At 42.5% G+C, this 17,134-nt stretch overlaps 2 protein-coding genes across 4 annotated transcripts; both read left to right on the forward strand.

Moving 5' to 3' along the window:
• The first annotated feature begins 4,355 nt into the window (after positions 1-4,355).
• On the forward strand, positions 4,356-6,649 carry LOC130848479 (toll-like receptor 2). Its single transcript, XM_057726959.1, has 3 exons — positions 4,356-5,093; positions 5,463-5,519; positions 6,635-6,649. Exons 1-3 carry the CDS (start codon positions 4,356-4,358, stop codon positions 6,647-6,649), a joined length of 810 nt encoding a protein of 269 aa, XP_057582942.1.
• A 1,004-nt stretch (positions 6,650-7,653) lies between these two features.
• TLR2 (toll like receptor 2) lies at positions 7,654-16,384 on the forward strand. Of its 3 annotated transcripts, XM_057728307.1 has the most exons (3): positions 7,891-8,479; positions 12,649-13,138; positions 13,831-16,384. In XM_057728307.1, exon 3 carries the CDS (start codon positions 13,847-13,849, stop codon positions 16,202-16,204), a length of 2,358 nt encoding a protein of 785 aa, XP_057584290.1. In that variant the 5' UTR covers positions 7,891-8,479; positions 12,649-13,138; positions 13,831-13,846; the 3' UTR covers positions 16,205-16,384. The 3 variants fall into 3 exon arrangements, with proteins under 3 accessions (XP_057584292.1, XP_057584290.1, XP_057584291.1); XM_057728309.1 differs by lacking the exons at positions 7,891-8,479; positions 12,649-13,138 and adding an exon at positions 7,654-7,826; XM_057728308.1 differs by lacking the exons at positions 7,891-8,479; positions 12,649-13,138 and adding an exon at positions 12,380-12,599.
• The last annotated feature ends 750 nt before the right edge of the window (positions 16,385-17,134 follow it).

The raw sequence follows: 17,134 nt of genomic DNA on the forward strand, positions 1-17,134 counted from the left end.
CTGTCCTGGCCCTCTAAGGCATCACCCATCATCGAGCTGATCTCCCTTTGCTATACAGCAACTTCCCACTAGCTATCTATTTTACAGTTGGTAGTGTATATATGTCTATGCTACTCTCTCACTTCGTCCTAGCTTCCCCTTTGCCCCACGCCCCTGCCCCCCCCAACCCTGTGTCCTCCAGTCCATTCTCTGCATCTGCATCCTTATTCTTGCCCTGTCACTGGGTTCATCAGTACCATTATTTTTTTTAGATTCCGTATATATGAGTTAGCATACAGTATTTGTTTTTCTCTTTCTGGCTTACTTCACTCTGTATGACAGACTCTAGGTCTATCCACCTCATTACATATAGCTCCATTTCATTCCTTTTTATGGCTGAGTAATATTCCATTGTATATATGTGCCACATCTTCTTTATCCATTCATCTGTTGATGAGCATTTAGGTTGCTTCCATGTCCTGTTTATTGTAAATAGTGCTGCAATGAACATTATGGTACATGTTTCTTTTGGGATTATGGTTTTCTCTGGGTATATGCCCAGTAGTGGGATTACTGGATCAAATGGTAGTTCTATTTTTAGTTTTTTAAGGAACCTCCAAACTGTTTTCCATAGTGCTGTACTAACTTACATTCCCACCAACAGTGCAGGAGAGTTCCCTTTTCTCCACACCCTCTCCAACATTTATTGTTTCCAGATTTTGTGATGATGGCCATTCTGACTGGTGTGAGGTGATACCTTGTGGCTTTGACTTGCATTTCTCTAATGATGAGTGATGTTGAGCATCTTTTCATGTGCTTGTTGGCCATCTGCATGTCTTCTTTGGAGAAATGTCTATTTAGGTCTTCCGCCCATTTGTGGATTGGGTTATCTGTTTTTTTGGTATTAAGCTGCATGAACTGCTTGTATATTTTGGAGGTTAATCGTTTGTCCGTTGCTTTGTTGGCAAGTATTTTCTCCCATTCTGAGGGTTGTCTTCTTGCCTTGTTTATGGTTTCTTTTGCTGTGCAAAAGCTTTTAAGTTTCATTAAGTCCCATTTGTTTATTTTTGTTTTTATTTCCTTTATTCTAGAAGGTGGGTCAAAAAGGATCTTGCTTTGATGTATGTCATAGAGCGTTCTGCCTATGTTTTCCTCTAAGAGTTTGATAGTGTCTGGCCTTACATTTAGGTCTTTAATCCATTTGGAGTTTATTTTTGTGTATGGTGTTAGGAAGTGTTCTAATGTCATTCTTTTACGTGTAGCTGTCTAATTTTCCCAGCACCACTTATTGAAGAGGCTGTCTGTTTTCCATTGTCTATTCTTGCCTCCTTTGTCAAAGATAAGGTGCCCATATGTGCTTGGGTTTGTCTCTGGGCTCTCTATTGTGTTCCATTGATCTATATTTCTGTTTTTGTGCCAGTACCATACTGTCTTGATCACTGTGGCCTTGCAGTGTAGTTTGAGGTCAGGGAGGCTGATTCCACCAACTCCGTCTTTCCTTCTCAAGATTGCTTTGGCTATTCGGGGGTCTTTTGCGTTTCCAGACAAACCATAAGATTTCTTGTTCTAGTTCTGTGAAAAATGCCATTGGTAATTTAATAGGGATTGCGTTGAATTTGTAAATTGCTTTGGGTAGGATAGTCATTTTCACAGTCTTGATTCTTCCAATCCAAGAACATGGTATGTTCCTCCATTTGTTTGTATTGTCTGTGATTTCTTTCATCAGTGCCTTATAGTTTTCTGCATACAGTTCTTTTGCCTCCTTAGGCAGGTTTATTCCTAGGTATTTTATTCTTTTGGTTGCAATGGTAAGTGGGAGAGTTTCCTTAATTTCTCTTTCTGCCCTTTCGTTGTTAGTGTATAGGAATGCAAGAGATTTCTGTGCATTGATTTTGTATCCTGCTACTTTACTAAATTCATTGATTAGTGCTAGCAGTTTTATGGTAGCATCTTTAGGGTTTTCTACGTATAATATCATGTCATCTGCAAAGAGTGACAGTTTTACTTCTTTTCCAGTTTGAATTCCTTTTATTTCATTTTCTTCTCTGATTGCTGTGGCTAACACTTCCAAAACTATGTTGAATAATAGTGGTAAGAGTGGGCACCCTTGTCTTGTTCCTGTTCTTAGAGGGAATGTTTTCAGTTTTTCACCATTGAGAACAACGTTGGCTTTTGGTTTGTCATATATGGCTTTTATTATGTTGAGGTAATTTCCTTCTATGCCCATTTTCTGGGCAATTTTTATCATAAATGGATGTTGAATTTTGTCAAAAGCTTTTTCTGCATCTATTGAGATGATCATATGGTTTTTATCCTTTAATTTGTTAATATGATGTATCACATTGATTGATTTGCGTATATTGAAGAATCCTTGCATTCCAGGGATAAACCCCACTTGATCATGATGTGTGATCTTTGTAATGTGCTGTTGGATTCTGTTTGCTAGTATTTTGTGGAGGATTTTTGCATCTGTATTCATCAGTGATATTGGCCTGAAATTTTCTTTTTTTGTGACATCTTTGCCTACTTTTGGAGTCAGGGTGATTGTGGCCTCGTAGAATGAGTTTGGGAGAATTCCTCCTTCTGCTATATTTTGGAAGCATTTGAGAAAGATATGTATTAGCTCTCCTGTAAATGTTTGATAGAATTCACCTGTGAATCCATCTGGCCCTGGGCTTTTTTTTTTTTCTGGGATATTTTTAATCACAATCTCAATTTCAGTACTTGTGATTGGTCTGTTCATATTTTCTATTTCTTCCTGATTCGGTCTTGGAAGATTGTACTTTTCTAAGGATTTTCCTAACTCCTCTATTTTGGAGGCCCGATATATCCATCCTTTGCTCTTGGAGAGAAGAAGATTTTTTAAAGTCGGTTTTATTGAGATGTTATATATAATAAAATGTATCTATCTAAAAAGTATAGTTTGATGAGCTTGACAAAAACATACAATCATGTAACCACCATCACCATCATGATATAGAACATATCCATCACCCCCAAAAGTCCCCATGTGCCCCTATGCAATCAATCCCCTCCCCCAGCTGGCTCCCTGCTAACTCTGCTTTCTGTCATAGTTTTGCTTGGTGTAGAATTTAAATCTAAATGGATTGCGTAGATTTCATTTAAGTGAATTCTATAGTATGTGTTTGTTTGTGTCTGACATCTTTCACTTAGTGTAATTCTTTTCAGATCATCCATATTCTTGCCCGTCTCAGTAGCTTTGTCTTTTTATTGTTGAGTAGTAGTCTATTGTATACACATACAACAATTTATCTGTTCATGAATTGATAGATATTTGAGTCATTTCTAGCACTGAATAAAGTACATGCTTTTGTGTGGAGTTATTTTTTCATTTTCCGTGAGTAAATACCTAGGATTGACATTGCTGGGTCATTGAGTAAGTGCATATTTAATTTTATAAGAAACTGTCAAACTTTCCCAAAGTGGGTGCATCATTTTGCATTGCCAGCAGCAATGGATGAGAGTTTCAGTTATTCTACGTCCTAACCAACTTGGTATTGTCAGTCTTTAATTTTAGCTGTTCTAGTGGGTATGTAGTGGTATCTCAATGTGTCCCCTACACCGTTTTATTGAGATATGATTGACATGTAGCATTGTGTTAGTTTAAGGTGTATAACATGATTTGATATATGTATCTATAGTATGAAATAATTATCACAATAAATTTAGTTGAAATCCATCACTTCACATAGTTACAATTTTTTCCTTCTGATGAGAACTTTTAAGATCTGCTCTCTTAGCAACTTTTAAAGGTATAAGAACAGTATTACTAACTGTAGTCACCATGTTGTACATTATATTCCCAGAACTTACATATATTGTAACTGGGAATTTGTATCTTGTAATCACATATGAAGAGGTCAATTTCACTCTGAAAGGTGTTCTCTAATGCTCAGTGTTTCCCAGACACTAGGCATATTAGATATTAGCAATATAGTCTTTTATTTTGTCACATCTTTTTTTTTTAAGATTTATTTATTTATTTATTTAGTTTGTTTTGGGCTGTGCTGGGTCTTCTTTGCTTTGCATGGGCTTTCTCTCGTTGTGGTGAGCGGGGGCTACTTTTTGTTGTGGTGCACGGGCTTCTCATTGCCGTGGCTTCTCTTGTTGTGGAGCATGGGCTCTAATCACGGCTTCAGTAGTTGTGGCACATGGGCTCAATAGTTGTGGCTTGCAGGCTCTAGAGCGCAGCCTCAGTAGTTGTGGCGCACGGGCTTAGTTGCTCAGAGGCATGTGGGATCTTCCTGGACCAGGGCTCGAACCTGTGTCCTCTGCACTAGTGGATTCTTAATCACTGCGCCACCAGGTAAGTCCCTATTTTGTCACATCTTAAAGAATTTTACATTTTCAGGCACATGTTGAAGGCCCTCCCAGATGCTTCCTTCTTCTTTGAAAGTAAGCAGGAAAATAAAACTTTCTCTAAGGAGCAACTTGATTCTTTTCAAAAACTGAAGACGTTGGAAGCTGGTGGCAACAAGCTCATTTGCTCCTGTGACTTCCTGTCTTTCACGCAGGGGCAGTGGGTACTGGCCCAGCTCCTGACCGACTGGCCAGAAGACTACCTGTGTGACTCTCCCTCCCACGTGCGGGGCCAGCGGGTGCAGGACACCCGGCTCTCACTTTCTGAATGCCACCAGGCCGCCATGGTGTCTGCCGTGTGCTGTGCCCTTCTCCTGTTGCTCCTGCTCACGGGGGTCCTGTGCCACCGTTTCCACGGACTGTGGTACCTGAGGATGCTGTGGGCCTGGTTGCAGGCCAAGAGGAAGCCCAGGAAGGCTCCCCGCAGGGACATCTGCTATGACGCCTTTGTGTCCTACAGTGAACGGGATTCCTACTGGGTGGAGGACCTCATGGTCCAGGAGCTGGAGCACTTCGACCCGCCCTTTAAGTTGTGCCTTCATAAGCGGGACTTCATTCCCGGCAAGTGGATCATTGACAACATCATTGACTCCATCGAAAAGAGCCACAAGACCATCTTTGTGCTTTCTGAGAACTTTGTGAAGAGTGAGTGGTGCAAGTACGAGCTGGACTTCTCCCATTTTCGTCTCTTTGATGAGAACGATGATGCTGTCGTTCTCATTCTGATGGAGCCTGTAAACCCACCCAATATGATTCAAAATGGAGTAACACCTGTCAAGGGCCCCTATGAAGTCTCTTTCAGACACCCTAGAACTGGAAAATTGCCGTAGACAGCAGGATTATTCTCAGCGAAACCACACCCTATAGAGATACAGCCAGCCCGACACTGCTATGGACCAGAACAGACACGAGCTCACCCCCTCTTTCCTGCAACTTGCCCTTAAAGCTCGATAAAAGACTCAAGCCCCTACCCTTGGGGGTCGATGCCACTCTATGCGTCTGGTCCCTTTCCTCCCTTGGAAAGTGAATTAAAACTTTCTTTTCTTTCCTTGCTAATATGTCTGTGAATTCTTTCACAACCCCTGTTGGTTCACCTAACAGAGCCCATTGAGAAAAAGGCCATTCCCGGCAGGAAGGATCTGAGTTTAAGAATAATTCTAGTTATTCAAAGAAGAATATCTATAAAATTAAAAGTTCTCTGTTTTCAAAACTCAGCTTTATGTTGATTTAGAGTTTTATTATTATCATTTTGCATAGGCACTATTAAATAATTTGTCAAAAATTACAGATGTTATTGACATCTGTTCAAAGTATAAATATTTTGAAGAATGAGTGTGTACAAAGATCTGTATATTAGTGCAAGGATTACAGCAGGTTTTTATTAAGTGATTTTTGACAGATGTATTTCTTTTCTTTAACTATTACAAAATATTTTATGTGAAGAAGACACAGACTGTGTTTTTTGATAATTTTGTTTTAGAATTTCAAACAGATTCTCAAAAATATAGATACCACGAGAGTTACTTTTTACCAAATATCTTTTCATATTGTGTTCATTTTCTGACTTAAAAAAAAGTTATGTAGAGAGTTAGAGAAGGTTTTATATCACACTGAAAAGAAGCTAAGGCGTTTTGGAGTCTTACCTGGAATTTGCCCCTTGGCTGTGAGGCACATAACTTGAGGCAAGTTCTTTAATCACTTGAACTGAAGGTGGAATAACATCAGAAGTATTTACTTCATGTGTTATTATCAGACTCAGGTGAGAAGATTTATGTGAAAGCGCTTTGAAAATGTGAAGAACTGAATATATATAAGGTTGTGCCTGAGTAGAAGGTGCTAATAGCTTTGCTGAGAGTGTAGAGAAATCTTCCCTGTATGGAGATGCCACTGGTAATAAGTTGTGGGTAAGCACGTGATTTCTACTTAATTTTGCCAGAATACGCTAATCGACTTTGGGATTACAAAGCAATAACAATCAATCTAGGTAGCTCAACTAGAAAAGATATATACAGAAAGAACAGCGGTTTCTAGCTGCAGGGCAAAAAAGTTGGAAAGAAGTTTTCTCAAGGACACATATTTGAGAAATCACAAGGAAGAGAGGGGGAGATTTTGAAGTAATAAGAAGGAAGTCCTTCAGACCGCTGGAGAGCCGGGATGATCAAGAATGCAAGAGAGCTGGGATGATCAGGAATGCAAGAGAAATGTCCACACGGTAATCAGTAAACTGTAGAGAAAACCAGACTTCACCCTCTCAAGTTCACATTCGTGCCTGTAGATTAAGGTTGCCTGAGGTTGGAGCTTTTAATGAGGACTAGGCATGTGGAACAGGGTAATTGAAAGAACCCTGGGTCTAGGGTTAAAATTCTGGTTTCAGCTTTCAATTCTGCCACGTAGAATTTGCATGGCATTTCCTCCTGTGTCAAAGAGGAACCAGAATGCTTCTTCAGCCTCCAGTCTCAATTTGGGAAGGGCAACTGTAATTGTGAAAATAAAAGGTAGTTTATGGATATTAAGGCAGCTTAATTGTGAAAAGGTAGCTTGTTTCCCTTACAAACATGCCTCACTAGTTTCTGTGGCAATGAAGAAAGCCAATTTAAGACTGTTTTGGGAATTACTCACTTTGAGAAACGGGTGGAAATGCACAAATGGAAGGACTTAGGTTCAAAATCTTAGACATAAGTGGAGCGCACATCTTTTCATGGTGAGAGCGGGGATGGGAGGTGGGTGCCGAAAGTCAGTGCACCACCAGGGGACCTCCACAAGATTGAAATTAAAAAAAAAAATCTGGGCTGTGCTTATCTGCTCTTCAGGCAAAATCTTGCTGCGTCGGTTTGGATAGTGATTGGTGAGTTATTTTAATCCAGGAGAGCATAGTTTTGCGGGTGGAAGTGGACCCTGGAGATATATTGACCGGGAAATTGTGTTGAAAAGGGCCTGGGGGAAGGGGCTGGATGAGAGGCGTGATTCGAGAGCCTGAATTTGGGCGTCCAAGGATGGAGAGGAAAGGAGAGGTGGAGTTTAAAAACTGCGTGTTTCAGGGTAATAAAAGGCTTTGTGTGCCCGAGGCTTCAAGAAAATAGTGGTTGGGTAATAAGCCTTCTTGTTGGTTTCGAAATCGAACTCTGTGCTGGGGGAATCCCACGCGGAGGCCTTAAGCATCTCCTCCCACCCAGGCCCCAGTGCCCTCCTCCTACCCGGCCAGGCACCAGGTGGCGGTGGGGGCGGCACCAGGTGGCGCTGGGGGCAGCACCAGGGTCACGGTCACCCGACGGAGCCCGCGAGGAAGGGCGGCGGCGGGCCCCGGGGTCCCAGGTGCCAGGCGCGCTCCGCGGAACGGGCGGTCCCCGCACCTAGGAGGAGTGGGCACCGGCCGCGCGCACCGTCCCCGCGCGCTCTTCCGGGGCGCGGGCTGGTCCGGGCCGGAGGCGGCAGAAGGCGCGGCCTGGCGGCGACTGCGCGGTCTCCAGGTACGTCGGGCCGTAACGACGCTCGGCGGGCATGTCAGCTCCAGCCCTCCCCGGGCCGGGCAGGCGGGCGGCCGGGCAGGCAGGGCCCCAGGGTGGCGGAGGCGCGGACGCGGGCGCCGCGCACCCCCGCTTCTCAGTCGGCGGTACCCGGGCCCCCAGGAGTCCGGCGCGGGCCGGGTGGAGGGGGGCGCACCCGGCCCCGAGGCCGTCGACGCTCTCGCAGCCCCGTGTGCGCGGCCCCGCACGGGAATGTGGACACCCGCCCCGCCAAGGCCGGTCCCGGGGAGAAGCGGGGGCCGCGGGAAAAGGGACGGGGGCGCGCTCGAGGTTTGCGCAGCCCTTGGCGTGCTGGTGCCCGCGGTCCGCGGCGCGGCCCAGCGCCCTCCAGCCTCCGGGGGGGCGCCGCGGGGGAGCCCCCGCGGGCTCCGGGCTGCAGGCGGTCGCGTTCCTGAAGACGGGATGGCCGGTGGCTCCGGTTCCCCGAAGGGCCGCCCCCGCCCCCTTCCCTCGGAGCGGTGGTGGCGAGGGTCAGGTAGAGGCGTTCAGTGTTGCATAGGTCCGTCCTGCTGGCTGTGCGTCTGCGTTCACTGCTCACCGCTCGGACGCAGCTTCCAAAGGTGGGATTTCGCCAGCAGGGCTCAGAAGTGGACGAGGTCAGCACTGATCTGCCCAGGACTCTCGCTCCCCTACTCCGAGCCTGGTCTCTGCGCCGGGATGGGCTTCACGCCCTTAAAACTTTTTCAGCCTCTGTAAATGAGAACTTGTGCATAGAACTTCGATGCCAGCCAGGATAATGTTTTTTCCTGTTTGGAAAAAAAAGGGGAGAAGGGGGAGGTGGGGCTGGGAAAGAGAGAGAAAGAGAGAGAGAGAGAGAAAGAGAAATTGTTCTGGGTGTAAACAATTCGGTGAGATGCCTGTAACCTTGCAGAAGGTTTCGCTGCGCGGCCTGCACTCTTACTCAGATCTTTATCGATGACTTATTCGCCAGTATTTTGTTTCTATCTGTTCTGAACAGAAGACATTTCTGTCTTTAAACTTTTTGTAATGTACCCATTTTACGGAAATTGCCTGAACCCGACACCACGTTTTGGAAGTTTCTAAGCCATCAGTTAGTTTTTTCTTGTTTTACATAAGAATTTGACTTGGTTGGTTAACTATCTTGTTTTGATTTTAGTGATTGAGCATAGTTTACGGTATGTTGCATCCTGGGTGTGGCCTCCTCATAAAAATCCTTTAGTAAATCTAAGTTGTTTTTACTCCTCCCAAATAGATTTGCTTGTCAAAAAAAAATTTTTTTATCTGCACATTGCCATTTAAAATTTACATTACTTTTCCCTCATGCGGAAAAGCCTTGTCAGAGTTTCTGAGGGCTTTCTTTCTTACCTATCATTACTTAAAAAAAAAAAAAAATCCAATTGTTGCTTTTTGTTGCCTACTCTTACCAGGTTTATTTTCCATGTGCTGAAGAACATATGTTTTGGGATACTTCTTTCAATGAGGGTCTATGGATAAAATTCTTTTTTAGGTTTTGAATGTCTGAAAATGTCTTGTCTTTACTCTTGGATGGTTATTTAAGTGTGTGTAGATGTCTAGACTAACAGGTGTGTTTTCTCAGAACTGTGAGGCTAATATTCCATTGTTGAGGCTACATGAGGAATTTCTATTCTTTTTTTGCTTGGGATTCAATACGCATTTATAATTTGTGAACTTATGTTTTTTTTTTCACTTCTGAAAAATTCTTAGTTCTTATGTCTTTTAGTACTTGGATCCACACCAGCATATGTGGCAGGCCTGGGTTCTGATTTCTAATGGGAGATCTCTAGGAGGCTGGCTTCTAGCCAGGTGGAGACCCTGGGTCAGAGGGCAGAGATTTTTGAGGTCTCTGTTCACAGAAGGTATAGCCTTTTCCCCGCTCTTACCTTTTTTTTTTTTTTAAATTTATTTATTTATTGGCTGTGTTGGGTCTTCGTTGCTGCATGCGGGCTTTCTCTAGCTGCAGCGAATGGGGGCTACTCTTTGCTGTGGTGCATGGGCTCCTCATTGCAGTGGCTTCTCTTGTTGCAGAGCACGGGCTCTAGGCACATGGGCTTCAGTAGTTGCGGCACACAGGCTCAATAGTTGTGGCTCACGGGCTCTAGGGCGCAGGTTCAATGGTTGTGGCGCATGGGCTTCGTTGCTCTTCGGCATGTGGGATCTTCCTGGACCAGGGCTCAAACACTTGTCCCCTGCACTGGCAGGCGGATTCTAAACCACTGCGCCACCTAGGAAGTGCCTCCCTGGCTTGGCTTTAATGGAGAGCCCACTTTCACTTCTCTACCATGCGTGGGGCTGTGAGTCCTTCTCCAGCCCGGCTTCACCCAGGCATCTCAGCCCTTGCCCCAAAGTGGATGTCTGGTCCTGATTTCACTCTGGGCCACAGGGCTTCAACTTCCTCTCAGCTAAGTCACCTCTAACGCCAGGCTTACTCCTCAGACTTCCATCCTATCCTGAGCCTGGGACCGATAATTCCTCACCACTCTGGCAACTTTCTGAATTCTTTAAGCAGATGATTTTTATGCTTTGGGCAGATCCACAACCTTCATTAGATCTGACTCCACTCCGTCGAACTTGAGCCATCGCCCTTCCCTTTCTCAGTGTCTTACATTGAGGAGTTCTCTGCCCCTTGCTGTACCGTATTGGGGAAATGGGAGGAGATACAAGTAATTCTGACCTAGCATGTCAACTTGTTAACCATAGTCTTGGCATCATCAGTAATTATTTTTTGTTGAAAACCCAACATGCAGTAGGTATCATATAATAGTTGTATGCAGTAGCCCAAGATCTCTGCTCTTGTGAGCTTTACCTTTTACAGAGAAAAAGCTAGGAAAAATAAAAAATGGACATATTTGACTTTACATCTTAGCCAGAAATTGGTATACATTTCTTAAGATTTGTCCAATGTCTTACAAAGTGGAAAAATCAAGTAAATTTTGGTTGTCCAGTACAATTATACTAAGAGGATTTTTTTTCAACAACCGATTAAGCAGAAAGACAGTGAGATGGAGATAGTATCAAACAGCAATAACCGTCTCATTTTAACCCCATCAGTTTTAGAGGTGGGGACAATGCTAGATCTGTGGCCTCTATGGGTTAGTTTCTATTGTCTGCTCTTCTCATGCTTATTACCTTGCTTTCATTAGTGGCTGGTTGGTGTTTATTTTTTACTGAACATTCTATTTGAAAAACTGTAGAAAGAAATCTAAGGCCTAGGATGATGTTATATTCTTATGGAGAAAGTTTTCCTAGGTACCCATGAGCACTAGTGTTCCAGAAATAATCTTAGTCCATATTCAGAAATTGATGCTGCCTGAGCCATCCAGGTGAATCAAAGCTGTGATGCAGCCTCTGTGAAGACTTATGTTCCTCTAGTTCAGCCTTATCTATCCCATCCATGACTGCCCCAGACCTTAACATTTAGCTCTGGGGCTTCTAAGGCTGTCAGAAGTGCTCTGCAGCCTGTCACACTGTGCTTACTGTGTTCAAAGTGATAAAAGACAAAATCGAAAATTTTGGCAGAGAATTCGAAACTATAAAAATGACATAGCAGATGTGAAAAGGAACCAAATAGAAATTGTATAGATGAAAACTGTAATAATCAAAAAATTTAGAAACAGTGGATGGATTTAACAGTAAATTAAACATAGCTAAAGAAAGAAAAAGAAACTAGAAAATAGATCAGAAGATATCTAGACTGAAACTTGTAGAGACAGAAGTATGAAAAGAACAGAAGAGAAAGAGACATGGCTGATACAGCTGGACTAGTGCTTAGATGAAAATTCATGACCTGAAATGGATATATTAGAGATGAAGAATGGCTGAAAATTAATGAGGAAGCATCTATCTTAGGAAATCAGAATGAGAACAGTAAAATAAATCTAGAGAAAGCAGAAGGAAGTAAATAGTAATATAATGGTAGAAATTAATGAAATAGAAATAATGAGAGGTTCTGTAGAGTGAGGAGTTGGTTTTTCGAAAATGCTAATAAAAATGATAAACCTCTGGTAAGACAGTTGAGAAGGAAAGCATGCACAAATAACTCATCTAAGAAACAGAATAGAGGTCCTGTAGACATTACAATAAGAAGAGGATATAAGTTAACTATGTCAGTGAATTTGAAAATTTAGAGAAAAATAATAAATTCCTTGAAAAACACAACGGACAAAAGAATAAAAAGAAAATCTGAATGATTCCGTAGCTGCTAATGTATTTAACAAAAACAAACAACAACAAAAACTGTAGGCCCAGAAGGTGGCATTGGTAAATTCTACCATGTGAGGACATTAGGAGAAAGGAGATTTATAGGGCAATTTTACTTCTGAATATAGATTCAGAAATTCTAAGCAAAATATTATAAGTAAAGTCAGAAATTCTAAGCAAAATATTATAAGTAAAGTCCAGCGACATATAAAAAGGATAATACATCCAGACAAATGTGGGTATATTTTAAAAATGCAAGGTTGCTTTAACACTGAAATTTATCCATATAGTTATCAATAGTTATTAACAAAGTAAAGGAGGAAATGTTATTATCTCAATAGTTATAGGAAGAAAAAAAAGAATTTGGTAAAATTCGACATTCACTAATCAAGAAAATGAAGTAAAGGTGTAAGGATTGGAAAAAGGAAGTAAAACCATCATTATACCTGGATGATATGTTTATGTATGTAGAAAATAAAAAGGAATCTACAAACTGTGAAACTGCTGAATTACTTTTGCAAAGTTGCTCAATGCATGGTAAGTATGGAAAATTTAATTGAATTTCTCTCTCTCTCTCTCTCTCTAGGTATATGCCACATATAACTGTAATACTATTTTCAAAACTTTAAAAGTATCAAATGCCTAGGAATAAATCTCACAAAATATGCTCAAGAACTCTGTGTAGAAAACCATAAGATATTATTGTGTTAAAGAAGACCCAAATAAATGGAAAGATATATCATGTTCATGGACTGAAAGATTCAATATTGTAGTGATGTCAGTAGTGCCCAAGCTATCTACAGATTCATGGCATTGCCAATGAAAAGCATGGGTTTTGTTTTTGAAACTGATAAGCTGATTCTGCAATTTATAAGAATATGCAAAGGGCCAAGACTTGACAAGAGTAACCAAGACTGACTTAAAGAAGGACAAGGAGTAAGGCCTTATTCTCCTGGATATGAAGATATGTCATATATTTAATATCACGTGTTACTGGCACAAGGATAGACAGACGTTGGATCAGAATAGAGAGCCCTGAAATAGACTGACCCTTAGACAAGCAAGTATTGGCAAAGGTAATATTATTGACTGTTTCCTCAAAATGACCTTTTGAAAAATGTGCTGAGTCAAACGCTGCTTCCTGCACTTAGTTCTCTGCAGGAAGAGAAGGTTCTGATGGTCTGATTGTTTCTCAGCCCAGCAAACCACCTTGCTCTGCCTAGGCTTCTCAGCATCCCACCTGCCTGCCAGTCCGAAGTGTAAGACAGGTTGACAAGCATTGGAACTTTTTGTTTTGGTTAAAGAGCGTGTTCCTTCTGGAGCTGCATTCAGTGAAAGTTGTTCAAGGAGGGCTGTGGTTTGGCCCTGTGGGATCTCTAACCATGGGGGCATCGGGGCAGGCAAGAGGCATGCTGTAGTATAAGAGCTGAATAGGAGGCTGTAAATCCACATGGTTAAGTCTAGCTCTTTTCTTAAACTGCTTGCTTTTTCATCCTCCATCACTCATGTACGCATCTTTCCACCCACGTTTGGTCCTGCTCCGTATTCCCACAGGGTACTGCGCTCAGTGGTAATCTTTCCGTGTTAGTGTTGCTGGATGTGTCAGGGAATTCATTTTTATCCTCATTCATACATTCCATTTCCCTGTCAGTTATTTCTTGGTTTGTGCGTGCGTGTGTGTTTTACATCATACAAAACATTTCTCAAGAACTGGAATTAAGCTATGCTGTCAAACACAATCACTCATCTGAACCTCTTTTCTCCATAGGTTGCATCACTGGACAATGCCAAGTGCTTTGTGGACAGTGTGGGTCTTGGGGTCTGTAATCAGCCTCCCCAAGGAAGGAGCCTCTGATCAGGCTTCTTCTCTGTCTTGTGACCCCACTGGCGTCTGCGATGGCCGCTCCAGATCTTTAAACTCCATCCCCTCCGGGCTCACGGCAGCTGTGAAAAGCCTTGACCTGTCCAACAACGAGATCACCTTTGTCGGCAACAGCGACCTGCGGAGCTGTGTGAACCTCAAGACTCTGAGGCTGAGGGCCAATGAAATTCACACAATGGAGGAAGATTCTTTTTCTTCTCTGAGGAGTCTTGAATATTTGGACTTATCCTATAATCGCTTATCTGACTTCTCCTCCTCCTGGTTCAGGTCCCTTTCTGCCTTGAAATTCTTAAACTTACTGGGAAATGTATACAAAACACTCGGGGAAACATCTCTTTTTTCTCATCTCCCAAATCTGCGAATCCTGAAAGTGGGAAATAGTGACGGCTTCACCGAGATTCAGGAAAAGGATTTCGCTGGGCTAACTTTTCTTGAAGAACTTGAGATTAGTGCTCCAAATCTGCAGATATATGCTCCGAAGAGTTTAAAGTCCATCCAGAACATCAGCGACCTGATTCTTCATCTGAAGCAGCCTGTGTTACTGCTGGAGATTCTTGCAGATGTTTTAAGTTCCTTAGAATATTTAGAACTGAGAGACACTGATTTGGACACTTTCCATTTTTCAGAAGTATCCATCAATGAAACGAATACATCGATTAAAAAGGTTACATTTAGAAATGTGCGCATCACCGATGACAGTTTTATTGAAGTTGTGAAACTGTTTAATTATGTCTGTGGAGTCTTAGAAGTAGAGTTTGATGACTGTACCCATGATGGACTTGGTGATTTTAGCACATTTCCTTTGGATAAAATTAAATACCTAGGTAACGTGGAGACATTAACAATCCGGAAGTTGCATATCCCACAGTTTTTCTTATATCATGATCTGAGTAGTATATATTCACTCACAGGAAAAGTTAAAAGAGTCACAATAGAAAACAGTAAGGTTTTTCTGGTTCCTTGTTTACTGTCACAACATTTAAAATCATTAGAACATTTGGATCTCAGTGAAAACATAATGTCCGAAGAGACCTTGAAAAACTCAGCCTGTGAGCATGCCTGGCCCTTCCTACATACCTTAATTTTAAGGCAGAATCGTTTGAGATCATTAGAAAAAACTGGAGAAATCTTGCTTACTCTGAAAAACCTGACGAACCTTGATATCAGTAGGAATTCTTTTCATTCAATGCCTGAAACTTGTCAGTGGCCAGGGAGAATGAAATATTTGAACTTATCCAGCACAAGAATACACAATGTAACCCGTTGCATTCCCCAGACACTGGAAGTTTTAGACATTAGCAATAACAATCTTGATGCATTTTCTTTGGTTTTGCCACAACTCAAAGAACTTTATATTTCCAGAAATAAGTTGAAGACTCTACCAGAGGCCTCCTGCTTACCCGTGTTATTAGTCCTGAGAATCAGCAGAAATATAATAAATACTTTCTCTAAGGAGCAACTTGATTCTTTTCAAAAACTGAAGACGTTGGAAGCTGGTGGCAACAACTTCATTTGCTCCTGTGACTTCCTGTCTTTCACGCAGGGGCAGCAGGCACTGGCCCAGCTCCTGACCGACTGGCCAGAAGACTACCTGTGTGACTCTCCCTCCCACGTGCGGGGCCAGCGGGTGCAGGACACCCGGCTCTCACTTTCTGAATGCCACCGGGCCGCCGTGGTGTCTGCCGTGTGCTGTGCCCTTCTCCTGTTGCTCCTGCTCACGGGGGTCCTGTGCCACCGTTTCCACGGACTGTGGTACCTGAGGATGCTGTGGGCCTGGCTGCAGGCCAAGAGGAAGCCCAGGAAGGCTCCCCGCAGGGACGTCTGCTATGACGCCTTTGTGTCCTACAGTGAACGGGATTCCTACTGGGTGGAGGACCTCATGGTCCAGGAGCTGGAGCACTTCGACCCGCCCTTTAAGTTGTGCCTTCATAAGCGGGACTTCATTCCCGGCAAGTGGATCATTGACAACATCATTGACTCCATCGAAAAGAGCCACAAAACCATCTTTGTGCTTTCTGAGAACTTTGTGAAGAGCGAGTGGTGCAAGTACGAGTTGGACTTCTCCCATTTTCGTCTCTTTGATGAGAACAATGACGCTGTCATTCTCATTCTGCTGGAGCCCATTGAGAGGAAGGCCATCCCCCAGCGCTTCTGTAAGCTGCGGAAGATCATGAATACCAAGACCTACCTGGAGTGGCCCGTGGATGAGACGAAGCAGGAAGGGTTCTGGTTAAATTTGAGAGCTGCGATAAAGTCCTAGCATCCTTCGTTAACGGTCAGTCTTGGTCTGGTAGGGATCTTTCTATCAGTAGTTGTAACGAAGTCCATTCTGACCCAATTATATGTAAACTACATGAATGAGGACTTGCTTACTAAAATGACTAAAACAGTTCAGATTTTATCTAGAGTGTTATTAAAAATTACTACCAGATTGGAAAAACATGGATCTGGGTTTTTCTTTCTCCTTTGAGATAAGCATGAGCTCTGTCCATTATTGATATCTGAATTATCTGTAGCAATTAGCTTAGTTCATTAGGAAATAGCAGAAATGAGGAGATTTCAAATGACTGTGTCCATCAGCTTTCTGCCAGGAGACTCATCCACGTTTGTTGAGGGTGTCCTCTGTGCCCCCAGCTGTCCCTTCTTTGTGTGACTGCTCTCGAGAGCAACAGGGCAAAATGTGAAAGTCACTTGGCCAAACTTATTGCTATTCTTAGGAAAAAAGTGCTGTGTGTCTCCATTAAGCGTTACAGGATACAAAAAAAACCTAGAGGGTGTATTTTCATATGAACTGGATCTTTCTTGGTATTTGATAAGTTTCTCCAACCATAGTTACTTTGAGAGAGGGTATATAATCCAAGATGCAATAAATTATGTATTTCTATGAAAATAAAACTAGTGACATAAATACTCAGTTTCAAAGAATTTGAAAGAAGCCCCCTATATCCCTGACTCTAACTTTTAGGCTTTAACTATGTGTGAAGTTCTAATTAGTGTCTGGTTACTCTGCTCTCAGCCCATCTTCTCGTTGGCTTTCCCTGCATCATGTTGCTTTTTCCTTCTTTGAAAAAGCTTGTTTCTGATTTTTTCTCTTTCTGAAACATTATAAAAGTATGTGTGAGCTAAATAGATTTTTTAAGCAAGTCTAAGACCTAGAGGTTCCTCACAGTGACACAAAACATATTTGATA

This window comes from Hippopotamus amphibius, chromosome 3, assembly GCF_030028045.1.
Source record: "Hippopotamus amphibius kiboko isolate mHipAmp2 chromosome 3, mHipAmp2.hap2, whole genome shotgun sequence".
Taxonomy (NCBI): domain Eukaryota; kingdom Metazoa; phylum Chordata; class Mammalia; order Artiodactyla; family Hippopotamidae; genus Hippopotamus; species Hippopotamus amphibius.

Bases quoted from the DNA above. Each gene is read 5' to 3' on its own strand.
- TLR2 (XM_057728309.1), top strand. From the start codon at position 13,847: ATGCCAAGTGCTTTGTGGACAGTGTGGGTCTTGGGGTCTGTAATCAGC.
- LOC130848479 (XM_057726959.1), top strand. From the start codon at position 4,356: ATGTTGAAGGCCCTCCCAGATGCTTCCTTCTTCTTTGAAAGTAAGCAG. The intron at 5,094-5,462 runs GTAAACCCACCC...CACCTAACAGAG, and splicing joins TTCTCATTCTGATGGAGCCT to CCCATTGAGAAAAAGGCCAT.